The sequence below is a fragment of the Xiphophorus couchianus genome, chromosome 11, assembly GCF_001444195.1.
Source record: "Xiphophorus couchianus chromosome 11, X_couchianus-1.0, whole genome shotgun sequence".
In the NCBI taxonomy this organism is placed as follows: domain Eukaryota; kingdom Metazoa; phylum Chordata; class Actinopteri; order Cyprinodontiformes; family Poeciliidae; genus Xiphophorus; species Xiphophorus couchianus.
Window position 1 is genome coordinate 11,131,140 of NC_040238.1, and position 21,110 is coordinate 11,152,249.

At 38.8% G+C, this 21,110-nt stretch overlaps 1 protein-coding gene and 1 long non-coding RNA gene across 3 annotated transcripts in view; one reads left to right on the plus strand and one right to left on the minus strand.

The window, feature by feature from the left end:
• tmem132e (transmembrane protein 132E) overlaps window positions 1–21,110 on the plus strand; it is a 432,688-nt gene that overhangs the window by 381,942 nt on the left and 29,636 nt on the right. For both annotated transcript variants that reach the window (XM_028031671.1, XM_028031670.1), the window contains exons 6-7: window positions 10,380–10,585; window positions 20,285–20,564. In XM_028031671.1, the coding sequence (XP_027887472.1) occupies window positions 10,380–10,585; window positions 20,285–20,564 (486 nt within the window). The remainder of the gene's footprint in view (window positions 1–10,379; window positions 10,586–20,284; window positions 20,565–21,110) is intronic.
• On the minus strand, window positions 656–19,469 carry LOC114153269 (uncharacterized). The gene is made up of 3 exons (XR_003597297.1): window positions 19,391–19,469; window positions 6,190–6,207; window positions 656–666 (listed from the first exon to the last, which is right to left on the minus strand). It is a non-coding gene; the product is annotated as an uncharacterized LOC114153269 (long non-coding RNA).

The following is a 21,110-nucleotide window of genomic DNA, read 5'->3' on the forward strand; positions in this document are numbered from 1 at the left end:
ATTGTGCTGGTGAGATTAATGAAAGTGGTGGTGTGGAGGGAGATGTGGTTTAGGAGAAAGTAAATGTTGAGTAATGCATGTTAAAACATTCAAATATGCAGCAGTGCGAACACCACCACTTCAGTTGACTCCCGTTTTCAGCTCACCCTTTAAGACCTTTAGGTGACCTTTAAAAACAAAAAATCTAAACCTGAATCTCTGTCCAAAACAACTTTCTATAACCTCAGGAGTTTTCTGGAAAAGTTTCCAAAACTGACAGAAATGGAGATGTTTGCTCAAATCTTTAAGTTTCAGCCTCAAATGCAGATAGATTTTAATTTTGACTCTCCAGTGAGCTGTGGCCCCCACTTTGAAAAACACTGTCCTAAACCCCAACCACTAGATTTTACTGTCATTATTTATTGAGCAAAAATTATAAGCAAATGGAAAAAAAAAATCAGCTGTGTGTGGAAAAACAAAGTGTACCTCAAAACGCCCCTATGCAGTGGATCCCTGCTTATATGTGGTTCAATAGTCATACATTTTTCAGTAAAATTCATCTAGATAATTTATGGAATATTTGCCCATTGGAGAACTTTTTCATAGTGCATATCTAATATATTCAAAAGAAAATGCGGTTTGGGAAGCTGAAATACCAAGATGCAATGCTACTTGGCACACCATTGGCTGGCATTTTGCAAAGCAACCAATCCAGGAGCACCATTTATTTCCTGGGCACAAATTGGCTGAACCCTCAAAAACAAAAATAAATAAGACTATACATGCTAGCTTTTATGGTCTCCATTGTCCATATTACGATATCTTTGTTGTTTGAACTTTTAAAAAAATAGTTTAACTATTAATAGATTTCAACTATTCGCAAGTGGCTGGAATAATTTCTCCATAGTTTCTAGGAGTTCACAAGAAACCATGTAAAACTCTTGAATTTATAGATGGTATTCTTTCTTTATGACTAATTTGTTAGTAACTACCCATCAACAGGATGTTTTGGTGTAGTGATGGTGCACACAGTGCAGGTCAGACATAAAACTGCAGCTGCCAAGACATGCTCTCTTCCTCTGGATGTTCTGGCAAAGAAATATGCATCTGTCGAACCAAAGCGGTTATTTTGTATAAATGTCAAGTGACTGTTTAAGTTAGTGTAGAGTGGTGGAGTCGCCATGGAGGAGCAGAACATGTTTCTGTGTTTCAGAACCCAGCATGTTTCCGCATAAATTAATTGAATTAAATATTATTATAATTTTTAACTAAATGCTAAATGCTGCCACTGTTGCTGCTGGTTGTTATGGTAATCTGTGGAGCTTACTGCAGGACATCTCATAGCAACCATGTGTCGGTTCCTTCCTGCTGGGTTCATTCCAGCAGCTGCTGCTCCTCTACTTTCTGCCTCTTTGTGTTAAATTTTCACAACAATTGTACACCAATTTCTCTTTTAATTGATTTTAATGACCGTTTGGAGCCAAAAGTAACAACAATATGGATAAATTGTTCATCCCCACAGCCAAACCATCTGCTTCTCCAAAACCATAAGATAGGCAGATGTGTTTATAGTTGTTTTATCTGCAACACTCTCAAAGCTGTCCTGTCACAGACGTGGGAATAACTACTGCCAGGAACGAGAAATCCATTGATTTTCATTTAATGACAAAAACATTTCTTTTTAAGCACAAGATAATGACCAATTCAGTCCATTTGAGCATATTGGAGAATCTGGGTTGATGTTTTCCAATCGATGTTGCATCATAATGACACATTTTCAAACTGTGGCGGTGGAAACTGATGTGGGGGGTTTCACTTTGATTTAAGGGCCATTTTTGTTCAGTTGGGGTTTAACAAATTCATCTTTTCAGAAGTGACTTCTTCAACTTGAAACATAGAGGATCAACACCACAGACACATACGTCACAGTTGAAACTCTAATGGTCATTAAAACTGCAAATGGCCATTCAAGTCTTCAAACACGTTACTTTTCAGAGTTTCAATGCATGGGACTTGAAACATTACAGTCAGACAAATGATGCATCCATGTACTGATCTGTGCGGTTTTCTCTCCTTTTTGGCAATCATGACTGCTTTTCCTTGCGTTTAGTGTTGATTTTGTTTTTAAGAGACTAACGCTTCAGAAAGCAGTCATTTAGAGATGAAAATAAATCACAAACTACCTTTATTTTTGTTTCTTTTTTGGTCTTGTTTGTTTGAGAGCATTTTGGTTCTGCATCACAATAACCTTGTTAAACAGCATTTTTCTCTTTTTTTGTAGGCTGTACAATAAAATCTATTCAGTTTAGAAAAGAAAATGTAATTAACCCCAAACAAAACACATCCACTGAAGATTCTCTGGAGGTACAAACAAAAAGGAGCTGGAACCATATTTGTTCGTCTGAAAGAGTGTGTGCATAACTTTAAAAACAAATCATCATTACCTTTAAAAATAAGAGGCATTGTAGAGAAAGCATTGTGTTGCTTTTGTGAAGCTGATTCTGCTTTTAAAAAGTCCAAAATTGCATTATTTATCAGATGCTGTATGAATACAAACAGCACCATCTCCTCATTATAGTAAAACCTGTTTTTAACGTATGTTTCTGGACAAAAACATGCTTAAAGCATAACTCTAGCGAATTAGGCTACCTTTGAAGCTGCTTGTGAAGGCTTGTAACCACAGTAACTGCACTGACTCACCAGGGTTAGATGATTCTTCCAGCCTTTCACGAGTTTGTGCATTAGAGAGAGACTAGGAGGAGCCAAGTTTAGTTTTTCACAGATTGTCTGCCTCATGTTTTTCAGTCAGGGCCGCAGTGACAGCTGCAGCAAATATGAACAAAAAAAGGTTGTTTTTCAGCTAACTTCTGTCTTTACCAGAGAATCTGACAAGCAGCAAAAAAAAAAACATTCCTTTTAAACCTGTTTCTGCTTTATCATGTCTCCAACTCCAGGATCTTATTTAAAGGTTTTGGGACAGTTTGAACACGGGAGCATATATAGAAATGAAATCTGAGCGAGCAGGAGGTCAGAATGTAACCAACTTTAAGTTGTCAGGCTCATTACTGGCTTTCTCTAAGTGAAATCTTTACATTTCAGCCCACTCATTTTTTCCATTTCAAGAATAATGAATCTGTTCTCAGTGATAATTACATGGAGTCAGATTAATAAAAGCTCTCTCCATGGTCGAGCAGCTCCTGAAGGTCGACTGAGGCAGATTTTACAGACCAGGGCCATGACGCCATTAGCTGTTATTGTGTTCTGTCTGCTCCTGCATATGTCCAGTATATTCTCTCTTTTATCTACTGGACCAACTTCTCTTTGTGCTCTTCACATCTTGTACTAGAGTTTGTACCCGTTAATAACTTATATGCTTGGGAGAGAGCAAATTAAATTATAAATGAGGGCCATGCCAGGTTTTTGATCAATGTATCAACTGTACAGACTTGTGTCTTGAAGGTGGGGGTGTTGGGGCTTCAGTTGCACTGCATTGTGTTGTCAATAGAAGAGAGCAGGTGTTGCAGGGGGTTCGCTAGCCTCAGCACGTCATTCATCATTTTTCATGATCCATTAAAGACAAGGCGGCGGGCCGTGTGATATTGAGTGGACTTGCTTCGACGATCCTGCCATTGAACATTCTCGGCTAATTTAAAATGAGCCCTTCAGGCCCAGGAAATACATGAGTCACGACAGTTCAATAAAACGATCCTCAGAATGGATAAAAGGGGTTCTGGTGAGGCTGGAGAGACTTGGAACCAACCCATGAAAACTGCTGGGTACTTAAAGAGTTCCTGGAAATAACTAGCAGGGTGCCTATGCGGTCTGCATTGTATTGTGATGTGTGTGTTGATACCCTTAAACTATCATAGATCTGCTCTCCTTGGCAGCCTGTAATTACTCTATAGATCTCTGTAATTTGAGTGAAGAAACCCAGTAGCAACCCTGTTGAGGTTTCTACTAGGTACCCTATAAGTATCCTACTGATACTGCCTAGGTACCCTTTAAGTACTCTGAAGGTATCCCAATAGAAGAGAGCAGGTACCCTGAAGGTATCATGCAGCAATTCTCATGGGTATCCTTGAATTACCCCACAGATCTCTGTCATTTGATTAAAGAAGCCCTGTAAGTAGCCAGTAGGCATCTGTTAGATACCTATAAGTATTCTAAAGCCCATTCTCCATTGTCAAGTATCACTGTAGCCAGTTAATGTCTGGTTTGGTTCTAGCCAAGTTGGGTATGTCTCCATTGGCAGTGTGTTCCTCCCTATGTACAGTACAGACCAAAAGTTTGGACACACCTTTTAATTCAATGAGTTTCCTTTATTTTCATGACTATTGACATTGTAGATTCACACTGAAGGCATCAAAACTATGAATAACACATGTGGAAATATGCACTAAACAAAAAAGTGTAAAACAACTGAAAATACCCCTTATATTCTAGTTTCTTCAAAGTAGCAACCTTTTGCTGTGATTACTGCTTTGCACACACTCTACATTTTCTCGATGAGCTTCAAGAGGTCGTCACCTGAAATGGTTTTCACTTCATAGGTGTGCCCTGTCAGGTTAATAAGTGGGATTTATTGCCTTATAAATAGTCATGAAAATAACGAAAACCTATTGAATTAGAAGGTGTGTCCAAACTTTTGGTCTGTACTGTATGTGTGAATATGGGAAGTAATGTGAGACCGTGGGTGGGCTGTCGACAATCCAATATCATTTTGTGCATATACACCTGGGCAGCCAGTTTCTCCAAAATTCTCTCATTATATTTATTTATCTCACCAATTACTGCATCCTGGTTGTGGACTGAAAATGGTGGTTAAGTTATTGTTGTATCAGGAGTTTGCAAGTACCACCTACACTGATACAGTGACATAAATCTCCCAATTTGTGGTAGATAAATCAATGAATGCAGCTTGTTGCCAATCAAATCGCTTGTGCAGAACACCCAACCAGGTCCAGCTTGTTCAACCCTGAGGTGGTTCCAAACAACAGAGGAGATTTACATATGTAGACAAGTCTGGCTGGGACTGACTAAGGAAGAATCAGTTAAAGTCACACCTGTGGGAAAGGGGCTTAAACATATCCTACTCTGTTGATGCCCTGCATGACCTTAGAACTACCATGTAGTGATTGTCTTGGGGACCCTTTGATCACCTCCCAGATCTCATTAAGTTTGTGAAAGAAACCTTATAAGTAAATTTTATGCACATGTTAGATACCTGGTCATGACTGGACTGCATTCTTTACAAAGGTCCTTAGCTCAAACACTTTAACAAAAACTACAACAGGCTTCCACTGTTAGTATAACCTTATTTCAAACCTCTTGCTCTCATTTGGATATTTGCCAACCCACTGGCTGTTGTATTTTTTCCCTTCAAACTCTGGGAGTAAAAATAGGTGGGAGGCTGTCATTTTTCTTTACTGTCGCTTTTATTTATTTAGTTCTTTCTTCTCTGGAAATAACTAAGCTCCAATGTGCATGTAGAGCCTGTAGCAGATAAGCCAGTTTTTGTGTGTGTGTGAACCTGTGTGTGTTCGTGCACGGCTGCTGTAGAAGGTGGAACGACCAAAGAGGAAAAAGCGTGACAGCATTTCAGGGGGTAGGGAGGATTTGCAGGCCGTGGTGGACAACTCCGACCGTCCCCCACTGATCGTTGTCTCCTGTGGGGATGTGACTCACGTAACCCCATCTGAAGCCAGAGATAAGGCCCTGTGTTTGCACATCACATCACACGCCTGTGTTCATCCTGCATGCCTACAGTGCCCTGCATGTTTTTCTCCTCCATGTTAGTGTGACACATTTACCTTTGGTAGTACCATGAATTTAGCGTGGACAGTAGTTCGAGGTCTCAGATTAAGGCCATGTTTATATTTAATAATTACTGTGAGAACTGGAGCACACTTGGACATTTACAATCTCTGGAATCTAAAGCTAATGTGTCCTGATGCTAAAGTACTTGCAGAAGTTAGAGAAAGAAATTCGTGTGGCCTCATGAAGTGATGATTGTTCCCTATTACATCTAAACAAACGGCTTTAAATTCAAAGATCACCTGAACAACGGATCATTTTCATCCTCAATAATACCATCAGCAGGCTAATGGGGGCTGCTTCATTTAGCTAACCGAGCTAAATGAACTCGCTGACAGTTCCGCTCCGCAAGCAAACACATAATATTCATCACATAGAGAAAAAAAATGGCAAAACAACCACAAGACACGGTCCCTGCAGTGCTAACCATATGTCAGCTCTGTCTGCGCCGAAACGCATGCATTATCCCTAAATGACGACGCCATTTGTTAAAATGTCAGAGCAATTAATTTAGTTCAACATTTAATTTTAAAACAAAATCTGGGAGGATTTCTGTTGCACTGCAGTGTGAGTGAGTGCCGAACAGGATGGCTCCAGTTGTTTTGGGTTTTTTTACCCATTTTTTGCTCTTGTTGTTTGACAAACAATAAAGACAATCGAAGTGGAGCCTGCTACACACAAAGACAAATGAGGCATAAATTACTAGGTGGTTTTGAACTTTTTTCAGTGCTATAAGAAGCATTTAATCTTCAAAACTTTAAGGTTTTGATTGTTGATTATTGATCATTTTAATAGAAATAGGCAGCACTGAAGCTACAGCGGTTTGCAATGTTTCCTCACGGCAAGGTTCGCAGGCATCTATCGATGTGGAGTTTGTGTTTCTCCTTGTGCATATTCCAAATACATGTATTTAATGTTAATCTGAAACTATAAATTGGTCTTAGAAGTTTAGCCCTCTGGTCCTTGAGTGTCTGCTGCTGGATTCTGGGGTATCTGGGTGGCTTTTCAGCACTATCCAGTACAAGGATTGGAGAGGACTGTCCAAGAACTGTGTCTGTGTTTTGGTCAAAATCAGGCTTCTTCCAGTGCACACTGGACTCTGCCCATTTGTGGTTTTCATATTCATGACTTTAGTTCATATTTTCTTTACTGAACAATCCTAACAGTTCATTTAATGGCAGAATACTAGCATCACACTGCAGTTTCTGCAAGATGTGGGTGACCTAACTTACATGGCATCATCAGCGATGCTGTAAGAGAGCTCTCATTAGGGTAAAATCACTGAAAGGACAGAAGCTGCTGCCTTTATTTGGGAAATTAGTTCAGTTAATGTCATGGAATAAATGTGTGAAATGCCCTTTGGTGTTTTCACCTTCACATTAACCCGACCGGTCCTCGATTCGGTGCTCACAAGATCAGCTACGGATCCGAGGCGGCGCTCCGACGATCCGTCTCCACCCAGGCAATCTGCCGGCACCACGGAGGATGCCACAGAGCATTAGCGGCTCAGAGTGTGAAAGCCCTCCTCAGCAAGCCCCCGCAGGACCACTGATACCCAGAGTCGCTAACAGCTTTTGACTTGCAATTAGCCGGCCAAGTTTATCAGCGGCTGTAGCTGCAGGAGCTGAAGGGCTGCCGGAGCTCTCTGGGAACGTTTTTTTTTTTTTTTTTGGGCAGTCGGTGGGTACGCGCCAGACTCATGCTGTCAGCACTCTCTACTGTGATTAATCATAGCTGGCTGGGGGTCATAGTGCTGAGTTTTCTGTTTATCTTGTAACTCTGATCATATATATCAGTAGGTCTTGTTATTTTTGCCACCTCAGAAAATACAGCTTCCAATTCCCACCATAAAGAGAGAAATTTTAACACTAGCTTAACATGATTGGGACTTTTTATATATAAAAAATGCATATATTTACACATCCGCACTGGGTGTTTGGTATAAGGGGACCCATTATGTAAAATTCACATATTGTACATTTTTGTACTTCCATTTGGGTTTTTTGCTTCTAGAAACTGTCTAATCGATAAAAAAAAAAAAAAAATCAGCAGTCTTTGTGAAAAAGTTTTTTTTGGTGTTTGGTGAGCTGTTTCAAAAACTTTCCTGGAAAAGAAAAGTGTTTTATTCTTGACTTACCATCCAAGAACCACTTGCTACATTCTTGTTGTGCTGGAGGCTCCACGTCTGCTTTCCAAAGATGTACAGTTCTCTAATTGTGCATCTGTTTGCAGCTATTTTCACTACAAGTGCTAGTGTTGGGTTGGTGGAGATGTGGCAGCAGCAGTTTATCTGGATTCAAAGTGACAAAGCCTTAAGCAGCTCATTCTGAAAGGAGTTCAAACTAGACAGAACTGACCAGACTGAAATCTGATTATCTATGAATGATTTTGTGCAACTCTTAACATCCTATTTCAAATATGTCACATTTTCTTGGAGAATACATGGTTTTTACAAAAAAACAAAAAAAATGGCTTACATGCCAAGATAAGAAACCTTGCAAAACTATCTTTGGTAAGCAGTTGGTGACTCCATGTTAAACTATTTGAAATTTCACCCATAAAGTAAAATAGAAATGTTATTTCAAAAGCCCTGAAAAGATCAAGAACCCAACTTTATATGGATTAAGTTTATCAACAGGTTATGAGACAGATTTGATGTTATAAGACCGCCATGATTGGTTAGTTTATAGATATTAAAGTCATATCTATGAAATTTGAAGTTTGTCTTTAAATTCAGTAAAAAAAAAAAGTTGCATCAGCTGAACCGAAGAGAGGAACCTTGTCATCTTCCCAAGGCCTTCCACTCCAGCTGCGGTGTCTGCATGTGGGAAATTATATTACCCAGACCTCTTCCCAGTTATGATGAATCCCCAGCCCTGAGAAGACTGGCCAGGCCGACCTCCATTCGCCGCAGATTAGATCCTCTGATTACAATGCCAGCCACCTCCCAACATCTGATAAATCTTTAGCAGGAGCCCAAAAGCAAAGCCCTCCAGCTCCTCTGCAGTTAATAATTTACTGTTAGAGGTGGAGGGGGTATTTATTATAATTTAAATGAAGCTGTGGAGGGTTTTTGATTTGATGGGAAATCTGAAAAATGGTTTAGAGTTAAATTTAGAAAAGTCGATATATTGAATTCATGCTCTCTGTGCCTCAAATGATATGCCATTACATTAATGTGTCGTGAAAGGTGAAATGTGTGAATATGTTTATTTATGAGCAGGTCTAAGCAAAGTTCATCTTAAATGTCAGAAGAGTGACATGTTTGCCTAAGAGCTTCTCGTGGCATATTACGTGTAATTGTTCATAGACGATTACGGCGACACGGTTCTGGTGTCGGGGACTTGGTGTAAACGCCTAATTTGCTCTGCACAAGCTTAACAAACACTGGAGTTACTTGGAAGCACTAATTTGACTGTATAAAGGATGCAAATGAGATTAGAGAGGAGCCCACAGCCTGTAAGCATTTTTGTTTGCAGCAGTTGCTGTCGGCTTTGTTCCGCCGAGCCGAGGAAGCCTTCGGTTTCCTCACTGCGGCCCAACACAGCAGCTGATTTCCACCGATTCATTCCAGATTTTCTCTCAATGCTGGCAGGCTCCGCGAGTGTCGTGTTGGTCAGAATATAAAAAGCTTCCAAACTCTTGGACCGCAAGTAAAAAACGAGATTTTTCTTTAGTTTTTCGTTTGCACAGGTCATTCAAAAAATAGACTTTTTTATGGTGCGTAAATCCTGTGAAGTCATCTTTTGTCTTAATCTCTGGAAAATGTGCACAGGAAATTCTTCTTTAATAATCTACAGTTGCACTTAAAATGTAACATCTCATTAATTTTAACAACTCAATAAAGTCAAACTCATGGATTAATTGTACTTAAACTAATATTTGATAATTATGATTTCAGCAAAATTTCTATAGAAGATTAATAAAAACATTTTATGTTCATGTTATGACTGACAACCATGTGGAAGATTTCTGATTTGATAGTAATAGAACAGACTGTCACTTACCAAGCATTTTTAGTTTCTAGTGCAAATGTCTTAGTACACTTAAAGTAAAACTTCCCTCATGTTCTTAAATGTAGCTTCCCTGTTAAGAAACATCAATATTTTTGAGTTCTTTCTCACTTTTATTCACTATTCAATAATTATTACACCCATTTAGCATAAATACTGCCTTATATACCGCAAAAACACAAAATCTTACCAAGTATTTTTGTCCAGTTTCTAGTGCAAATACTGAAGTAAAGTTAAAATAAGGCAAAACTAAATTACATGTTAATGAATAAATACAACTAAAGTAAACTCTGTTTCTAATCAATCTACACGATATTGACCAATCCATACAGGAATAGAAAGTTAAAAGAAATAAAATCTTCACACCTCTGGAGTGCATTTTCTTTTCCCTTTCATGGGAAGCAAATGCATGTTCTGTTTCTGCCCAACCTTATGAAGTGTTCTACTGTGATTTGTAGCAGAAACTCCACGCTGCGCCTTACGTATCATCACAAATCTTTGAGATTCTCCCCACGGCCGATGTGACCATTACCATACAGATGGCCTCTGACGGCTGACCGTGATCTCTTCCAGGTCTCCATGAATTGCGACTACGTGTTCGTCAACGGCAAGGAGACGCGGGGCTCCATGAACGCCCGAGTCATCTTCAGCTACGAGCACCTGAGTGCGCCGCTGGAGCTCACCGTCTGGGTGCCCAAGCTCCCCCTGCAGGTGGAGCTCACCGACAACACTCTGAGCTTCATCAAAGGCTGGAGGGTCCCCATTCTGCCTGACAGAAGGTGAGGCTGGGCTACACACACACACACACACACACACGCCCTCTCGCTCACCAGTGAGAGTTCAGTCTCTTCTCTCTTCTCCGAGTCATGTTCCTGGGGTTCAGGGTGCAGAACCTACTTTAGTGAAAGTTTAGTTTTCAGAGATGGATCCCCATTCGCCCTATTCATGTCTTCTTTGAAAAATGAAAAATTGATAAGTGTTGATGAAGATGAAGATGAAGTCATGTCAAAACTTTCATACCATTGCATCATGTTGCATCCGGCCCTTTACGTTCCTTTTACTTCCCTCTTGTTCTTTTTACTGACATTCTCTCTGTCTTTATCTGGTTGAATCCTAAATGCAGCTCTACTCATTCATATTTGCCAGTTTTATTTTCACTAAGTTTAAGAAAAATATACATGCCTGATTAAAATTCAATATTACAAGCCAATTTCCATCATCTTATTAAAAGAGTTGAAACTAAAACTGACACAGTGCTTGACTAAAAGAGAGGGCAGCTCAGTGAGGGTGTTTCCACTCCAGTAGACTCTGTGATTGGGGACCAAAATTGCAACATTTGTTACATTTTTAGCTGCTGTAGTTCTCTTTCACACTGCACTGTCAAAAGATACAAACTAATTGAAAAATCTGTTCCCCTTCTCACTTGCTGTGGAGTTACTCCATGAACCATTGAAGGAACCGACATGAAAACCTCTGAAAAAGACGCTGATTGCAACTTTCCTCTTCATAACATGTAAACAGACATGGAGTGGCATCAGATTTTAGCAGTTGTAGGATTTCTCTTAAGTCTGCTGGCGCTAAACTCTCACGTTTGTTTTGGTTATGTTTACCCAGAATGCCCTGCACTGTAGTCCACTTCCTTGCTTTTGGAGGGGTCTCCAGTCCACTGGGCATTCACATACGCATTCAAACCGAACCAGAGTTCACTTCATGCATGTCTTATTTCAAGTGCACTAAGATATTTGCACTAGGAACTAGACCACCAATACTGTAAAACACTTGCAGCTTTAACTACTGAGGTACTTTCAATCATTAGCCAGTACATAGAGTGAATACTGGCTAATAATAAATGTATTCCACATGTTTACAATTTTGTTTTCAATCATTTCTTTTTAAAAACAAGTGCAGCTTTACTTGCACTTCACATTTATCTTCTACTTTGGGTTTTCTAGCACAAAAATCCATTGAAGCTGCTCTTTAAGAAAAGGGTGAAAGAGTTCTATGGGTTTAAGTACTTTAGCAGGGTACTGTATTATAGAGTGATTGTGGCAGTGAGAGTCCAATGAGCATGGACTTTTTTCCAGTCCAGGATAAAGTCGGGAGATAAAAACAGGACCCCTGGAGTCTTAATGCTTGTGGCTGCTCAGCAGGAAATGGCAGAGAAGGTTGAGGTGCCCCAGATAACACCAATATGGAGGAGAAACGATACAAAAAAGGCAGACTGGAAGGCCAAGTGACACCACTTTGAAAGTTAAAGAATGAAGACTTCGGGCTGATTCATACAAAAATAAATCTTGCACAAAGCTGACAGGATGAATGGCATTTAAAATAAAGCTGGAGGTTCGATTGTGAGTGAACTGAAGGAACAGCTTTTATTTCTCAAAGAAAAAACAGAAAATCAAAAGAACTTTCTGGATTTTGCCTCAAAATTTGAAGCAAAATCATATTGACACCTGCAATCCATGCTGTCCATCAGTCTCAATATTCTAACTTTCAAGCAATAGCTGCCAGCTGTCGTTGTCTGCAGAGCTTGTGCTGTTTATAATCTTTCTGAGAGGCTCATTTATTCTCTTTTTGCAGTGTCAGGGTTTCTGATGGCTACAAAGTGCTGCACGTACAAGTCTGTAACAAGATCAGCCAATCGATGTGGCAGTGAGTGATTATGAGTGGCTCTTAATTTGTGGCAAAAGCCCGAGCACGTAAAGACTTTGTGTGCAGAAATGCAGCCTATTGACCACGCGGACAATGGCCTATATCTCCTTCCCTGTGACTTTGTCATTTTTCCTATAAATATATGCAATATGAACAGTAGCTTTAGAAGGAGTGGTGCACTGAAGTCAAACAACAGTCTGTTTCAGTACTTTCATTTTCCAGCCGCCTTTGGTACATCACTAACAGTCTGTTAGACCAACTCTCAGCCAACGGTAGTTTAGTGGCAAGTTAACATAACATTCAGGCTTCTGACTGTTTAAAGGAAACCACAGCACCCATAGATGCGAAACCCTCAAATGCAAAGTCGACCACTGCAGAAGCTGTGCTTTCACTTAACCAGTATACTAACATGCATTAAAACAGCTAGTCTATTGATCCTTTGTAGCTACATCTAATACAGTTGAGACACCATGATGGACGTCAGAAATGAGTTACTGGAGTATTGAATGGAGTGACAGTGCCTAAGTGTTTCTTGCCAGTATGGTCATGGTAAAAGTTCAACCTGTCAAGCTTACCATTTTTTGGTGGCATGGACGGTTCTATGGTTTTGAAACATCGAAATTTGGTCCCATTATAGCAAAAACTAAAAGTCACTAATGGTGGCCCAGAGAAAAGCAAATATCTGGACATTTATTTAGTAACTTCAGAAAGTACCTGGATATTAATTGTGTTAAATAGGAGGATTTGCAAAAAATTTTCCTGCTTGTTTTCATGAGGAATTATGCAAGAAGTATATTACCCATGAAATTAGTTCTGAGTTTTCCAAACCAAGCTCTCACAACTGACTCAATCAACAAATACAAAACTAGATCAGAATCTGCTTCCATTAAAACAACACATCTCGCTAAGCTACAGTTCTTTTAGCTTAGGTGCCATATTAGTTCAGCTCTTACCTGTTGGATATTTTCCCCAAACGAATTTCAGTGTAAAAACATCGCTCAATTTACCTTTAAATATAGTAACAAGTTGGTACCTGCTGCATCAGGCAACTGAAAAACAAAACACGGCACTCAACATGAAAGGACATGTCCAACACTGACGACAGAATATCACTGAAAACATGGAGGCTCCTGTGGGAAGGCCATTCTAGTCGACATCAACGGTTTCATAGTCTGAATGTGCCATCATCAAAAGTGACAGGCAGGCTTTGTGTGCAGTTTCTTTATGTGGCAGAGAAACCCAGAGAAAAGTAAAGGGTACATGTTGGCAGTAAAATCAAATGACAGCAAGCAGGAGAGAAAAGCTTCACCTGTGGTGAGAGGAAATCCCGTGGCTTAGCTGTGTGGCAATCAAAGCAGCCAAAAGAAATGGTTCACTAAAGGCTCCTGATTACTGCTGTCATGAAGGCAGTGAGGAAGTTGGTATGCACAGAAAATGACTTGGAAAAACAGGCCTGGACTGCAGCTGCATCTTTATCCAAAACCTTTTGTGATGTGAAGGATATTGCGGCCAGATTTTTCACAATTAAATTTAAAATAATGTTTTATTTTGAGCCACATAATATCAGACTTAGTCTGATTTAAATGATATAGTGGACAACCTCTGCACACAGTTTACTGTGAATCTAGTGTAATCTTTATATGGTGGGTGAAAAATCTAATTGATGGTTAAAATTTGCTGGAGATATTAGCACGCTAAAATTAGGATTAGCATGCTTTGTTGACTCAGGCCACTGTGCTTTTTTGTCAGTTTTTGGTTAAATAGAGTTTTACTTCTGTAAACTATGTTTGCTATTTTAGAGGGCATTTTTTTACTGAACTTTGTGTCATGGGTGGAACATTTTACTTACAGTTAAAATGCGCTAAATTTAACTGGATGTTTGCGGTCAGATTAGCATGCTTGTTTTTTTTGTTGGGTTTTTTTTTTATCTGTTTTAAATATAGTATACTGTACAACTAATGTGAAAATTTACCTAAAACTTAAATCCAAACGCAATTAGTTATTGACTTTAGCTTTTGCATGCCAGTATAAGGATTATTTTTACCCATTTTGAGTGACAGCTCACAAGCTGTGTAAACCGGTTCTGCTGCACCAAAGGATATATTTTTAGTGATCAGTGAATTAAAATTGCCTTTTTTTTAAAAAAATAACATATTGGAGATTAATACAGGAGTGTAATGTAATAAGTCTTTGTCTAGACTCAGTTTTAGAAATATTAACAATGTCAAAATATCTTTAATTACTACACATTAATTCCCTCTGGATAGTTTTTTGAATATTGTTGCTCTGCAATATGTTTTCCAAGCAGCCAGGCTCATTTATAATTCCTTCATTTCTCCGACTGTTGCCGTAAACAATATTTATATTCGGGGTTGGGTAGAAATGAAATTGGTCTGTGTTGACGTTCCCTGGCAGCGGCGATGGTAGCCATCCATGTTAGTTCTAATGCCCGTATTAAGCATTTTGTTCTGGAATTATTTTTGGCTGCTCTGTTTGAAATATTTTAATAAATCAAAGAACCATAATGTAGGACTGCATTCTTCATTAGGAACCTGACTTATAGTCTTCTACTCCCCCTCAGCCCATTTTCTCACATCTCAGGAAAGATGTTAGAAAACACACATTCATCCTGAAAAGCTTTCTGCGTTCTTTACACATTGCTAAATCAGGTCTGCATCTTGGCCTTGTTGTTAGAAATAGGTTAAGATGAGTGTGACACACACATGGTAGCCTCGCTGCACCGTTTGCACTGGAGAGCATCATTTTGTGAGAGGAGGCATTGCTGCTTTCCACCTGAGGTAAAGCATCTAATTGGACCAAAACAAGCAACTACCCGTAAAATCCCAGATAACAGTTCAGAGGCTGGAAGACGTCGGAGCTCCGTTCACTTTGGGTAACAACCACGTGGAAATCATGTGCAAAAACGAAATATCTCAGATAGCTTCTGTACAGCAATGAAATCTTCCTGGTTCTTGTTTTGCTGCAGGGTTCTAATAAGAAAAGAAAAAATTATCCATCATTTCCAAGAAGAACTAGCATGACAAGTTATTCAGTTTGTTTTAATCATGAGAGTTTTGCAGCATTGATTGTTGAAACTGTTTGTGTTCAAAATTGTCCAGGATTTTTAAAGAGAAATATCACAGCATATGTAAGCCATACCATTTCTCAATCTTGTCTTTTAACTTTTATTTTTACTACTTCTAGCATAGCCACTAAACAAGGTTATTATAGTTAACTAAAGCTAAAGAAATAACAAAGACTGAACTTGAGAAAACATTTTTCTTAATTGAAATAAACTAAAATAGTAATTAATTTGAAAATTATAATTGGGACTTTACCGTGCGTTTATAAAACAAGCTAAAACATGATGAAATTATAGATATAATATATACTTTGTTTCTTGCTTATAAATATATTCATTAGCCTTTCACATTGATTGATATTAAATCTTTTCCCCCCTACAGTTTATGTCAGCAATGGACAAATTACGATACTCCATAGTGACAAAATGTCCACAGCAAAAGTGAGGAGAAAACCCCACAGCCAGCTGCTGTTCAGCAATGATTTAATACATTTTTTGAAAATGATATCTTCTGTTGCATATTCATTACCTAACTGATGTACAGTGAACCCTCGTTATAACGCGGTTCACCTTTCACAACCTCGCTGCTTTGCTGAGTTTTTTGTGCAGTTTTTTTTTTTTCGCAGTGCATTGTGTTCTGCGTCCTGATTGGCTAAACAGCCTCCGCGTTTCTTCTCTACCTGTGTGCCAATAACATTACGGTATTTAAATATACGTGATACAGCTTGGCAAATTTTGGCAAATATTTTGCTCAGAAGAAAAAAGAGCAACAACAACAGCTACTGATAAATATGTTCTTCTCTCGAAAAAACTCACCTGCACCTCAGGCTTCAGAAGAAAAAGCCACTAGAGGGCGGAGTCAGGCCGCAGCGTCACAGTCAGAGGAACAGTGAAATACGGCAGTCACAATTAGTCTTACTGTACTTTGTATTGATGATTAAAATGATTCTTTTACTGTAGTTATTTGTAAGAAAGCGTTCTATTTGTTTTAAAAAATGCTTGGGCCTGAAAACAGATTTTGTTCCTTGGTTTCAATGTAGAGTATTTAATTATGCTTTATAATAATTGTAAAAAAAAACTACTTCATGGATTTCCCCTATCATGGGTTCTTTTCGGAACGCAACCCCTGCGAAAAACGAGCTTTTTTTAATTCTGCACCTAAAAATTTACCAAAGTATGAAAACTACCTCTATAACTGTTAAAAACTAAACATATAATTTATAATACTTAACAAAAACCAGGAAACACATTCTAAACTGAATTACACAAACAAAAAGTCACAAAATAAATATAAACTATAATAAAAAACCCAAAACTATTATAGCCCTGCTACTAAACTAGCAGTAATAGAAAGTAAAATAGTTGCTTTTCATGTTTTAGTGTCTAAAACCAGAGGTTTGATCAACTATCTGCATTATTGACAAACTTTGACTATACCATAGAGGCCGAGTAACCCCAGCATCAACAAAGGCACTAAATCAAGTTTGCTGTTTGGTGCAGAGCACCTTGTTTATTTACAGTCATTATGAATTGCTATGATAAATTAGATGTGTACAAAGGCTTCAGAGATAATTGTAAATAACTATAAGCTATAAGATAGAAAAAAGACATCCAAGATAATTTAGTGGACTGTTTGCTGACCCTAACTAACTTCTGTAGCTCATCATCACAATGACAGTCTGCAATAAAGAGAGTTAGTCTAAGAGTTTACCAACGTGACTCAGGTCACTGAGAGTTTGCCATCCAGACTATGCACCTGAAAAGGTGATTTCTTTCCTCCTCTGGAAACATATTGTCTGGTCTTGTTAGAATCTCTGATACAAGAACACAAAGCTGCAGCTTCATTGCACATGAGTTGCTCATTCGATTACACTTCCTTTCCTTTTTTAGAGCTTCTTGCTGGATAACTCAGCCAGTGAGCAATTCTGCTGCACCGAAGCAAAGGCCCACTCCAGGCCGGGAGACCCTGGTCCGTCCGAAGGGGTCAGAGTGACTCACGTTACGTTGAAGAGAACAACAGACAGGATGAGTAAATGGGAGACAGACTGACGTTAGTAAAAAGACAATAACTCTTATTTAGGATATTTCTGCCGTACACTGCCTTGTTTTTCCATCCCTTGAACTTTTTTATTTCCATTTTGCCGCCTTAGAACTGCATATTGCAATGTATTGTATGTTGATTTATTGTGATAGGCCAAGACAGTATACCGCATAATTGTAAAGTGGAGAGAAATTGTTCAAATATTAAGCAAATAAACCCAAATGTGCAGCAGGCATATGCACTCAGCCCCTCTGAGTCAAGCTTCAATGACCTTCATTGCCTTTTTCCTTGAACCATTGCAGTGTGTTACATAGAAACTGTGATAATGTACTTCACAAAACCCAACCTCACATAAACATTAAAATATTTTTATAGAATACTATTCTAATCTTTTACACATTTATATTCCTCTCAGATGGAACAGTGAAACTCATGAGTGAACTCCATCTAAAATTGTTCGAATTACTTTCGAATATACAAAACAGTTTCATATCCTGGTAGGCGTGCAAGATGTTGGAGGTCGGTCCAAAGTTCTGTTGTACCTTGCACAATTATTTTCAGGCCATGATTGCGCAACATTTTTATTTAAAATCTGAATTGCATCTATATTTTTATTATTGATTTAAAATGAAAGACCTAAAGTACAATCTGTGAGCTACTTTAATGTAATGTAAATTTTTTGTGTAATTGTGGGAGCCTGGCAACCCGGTGTGGACTTTGTAGATCGCTGAAAACTTCCTAAACAGTCAACTAAAATAAAAAATTTATAAAAATGTTAGTATATGAACAAGTATCTTTTTTAAAGCTATTTTTAAGTACGACTCACCCCCTCAGGTAGGTACTATATAAATAACATTCCGTATAAATACTTAATTTTCTGAAATTTATGGATGTGGATTTACTTGAGATATTGTGCTCTAATATTTCAAAGTGGTTTGGAACAGCAGCTTTCCAGGCTTCTGGCAGGTTGAAAGAAAAAATATTTTAAATATATATTTTAGGGATTTTCGACTCTTTCAAAACGGTTATTTTTCATCTTTTGACAACTTGCCAGTATGGATTTGACAAAACCCTGGGGTAATAAATAAATGGATTGACAAAGTGTGACGAGGCTACCTATTTAGAGTCTTTGGAGTCGTTTTGTTTTCCATGCAGTCTTTTGAAAGCAGCACTTTTTAAGGCAGACCTGGCAGATTGTGCAGCCTGTTGAGGGATGTTGGGTAACTCATACATCTTGATGTCGAGCAGATTGCACTTAGTGCGGGATGCACCTGGCATGCCTGACCTCGCTGCCCAAGGCTCCTGTGATTAAAAACGGGCATCCGTCCAGAACCCTGCTTTGAGGTGATTAGCGGTTTTTTTTCTGCTGCCTTGGAGAACTTTGTCTTCATCGCCACGAGAATCGAGAGATTGATTGATTTGTTCGCAGAGGTGCCAAGATTCTTCCCAGCATTATGATGTGAAATTATGCTGTTATTGGAGGCTCTGAAGAACAGAAGGATCATGTTGCAAAGTAGACTTGGTGCTAGGGATAAGTTAGTGAGATACTGTTAGTTTAAATAAGAGATCATCATCTAGTATTCCTAGATGATGAAGTAGATGATGATACTACTAGGAATTGTTGTGAAGATAAATTTCTGACAATTTCTGACATATTTCTTAGACCTTTAAAATTCTCCAAATCCAATAGGATTTAATGAGTACTCACCAGAAGTTGTACTCTTTAAAGGTGACCTACTGTGCTTCCTTGAACAGGTTACGTCTATGGGTGACACAAAACATGTTCATTAAATGTTTAGCACAAAAAACTGAGCCGTATGCAATGAAATTTTGTTCTGTGTACACCCTGTGCATGCAAAATGACAATAAAGTCAGTCTAAGTCTAAAATCATTTCTAGGTAATGAAATTTTAGTCTGCTCAGTTCTGCCTATATTGAGTTCCTTTCAGAATGAGCTGTTTTAGGGCCTCTTGTCACTTTAAGTCCAAATAAGCTGCTGCTGGCCACGCCCCTCACCTCAACATTTACACTCGTGTGAAAATGGCTGCAAACAGATGAGCAATTATATAACCACACATCTTTGAAAATCACAGCCCACAAGAATGTAGTGAGTGATTTCGGAATAATAAGTTAACAACAAAACATTTCTTTTCCAGCAGCCATTGTACAATGCATAAAACCAATAAAGCTATTAGATTAAAGAACATCCAAATCTGAGTGTCTTTAAGTCTAAGATTACTCTGGACTCATTTATAGATTCATTTATAGATTAACATATTTTCATATATGTACTGGTTATTTTATTTATTTATTTATTTTATGTTGAGAACATATTTCAATTACCTACAATATCACACTTTTTTTATACATTTTATATTGCTTATGGTTAAATTTCTATTTGCTAATATTTAACACTTTGAATGGAGTAGCTTCTTAACAAATAAGCAATTTGTGATTGGGGATCAATAAAGTATATTCTGTTCTAAAATAGTAGTTGACCAAATGTGCTGGACCTCAGCTTGGGTTGCTAGGTAACAGGCGTGACTTTGCGGAGCAATGTGTAACGTTTCATTCTGAAGGTTTTTGAAACTAATCAATGTTTTTTTAAGCGGTTGGGCTGTTTATAGAAGCAGTAAAGACCCACATTTTGCATAATAGGTGCCCTCTAATATATATTTGGGTGTTTTTCTTTTCTCTGTCCAAGGAGCACTAGGGACAGCGATGCAGATGACGATGACGACGACCGGCGAACGAATCGCGGGTGTGCCCTCCAGTACCAGCGGGCCGTGGTCAAAGTGCTGACCCAGTTCCACACCACTTCCACGGAGGGAACGGATCAAGTCATCACCATGCTGGGACCAGACTGGCAGGTGGACGTCACAGACCTCGTCCAGGACTCCCTGAAGGTGGTCGACCCAAAGATCGCAGAGCTAGTGGACAGGACAATTCTTGTGGGCCTGGAGCTGGGCTCCACTGTGCTGAAGGTGAACCAACTCATACATTAGTGATGAATGCAGCTTTATTGTTAACTAAACCCAATTAAAACCAACCAGTATTTATAAAATATATTCCTTTACGAGCTCCTCTGCCTGCTCTCAGTTCTAACTTTAAACAGTGAATCAGAGCTAGAAGGTGGGTCTTAGTGCTGTCAATCACCCTCTGTGTGGCGCTGCTTATCTTCTTCCCTTCTCTCTGCTATGCTGCAGCTAGCATAGCCTGTCATGAACTCTCAGGCTAGTTAGCATAGCCACTGATGGCGACTAAGCGGTTTTGCTATAACAGTATTTTTTTTCACGAGCACTTGTTCGCACATGAGAATGATTGACAGCGCTAAGACCATCCTCCTGGCTCTGATTGGTTGTTATTAGTCAGAAGTGATGCATTTCTTCAGACTACAATAGTAGCTCAGGGAGGAAGTGGAGAATAAGATCTTTTTGTACAGATTATGTGACTGTCACTGTCAGTATGACGTCTCATCTGTCCAAAGAATTCTTTCCCAACAGTGTTGGAGATTATCAAGAAGTTTTTGG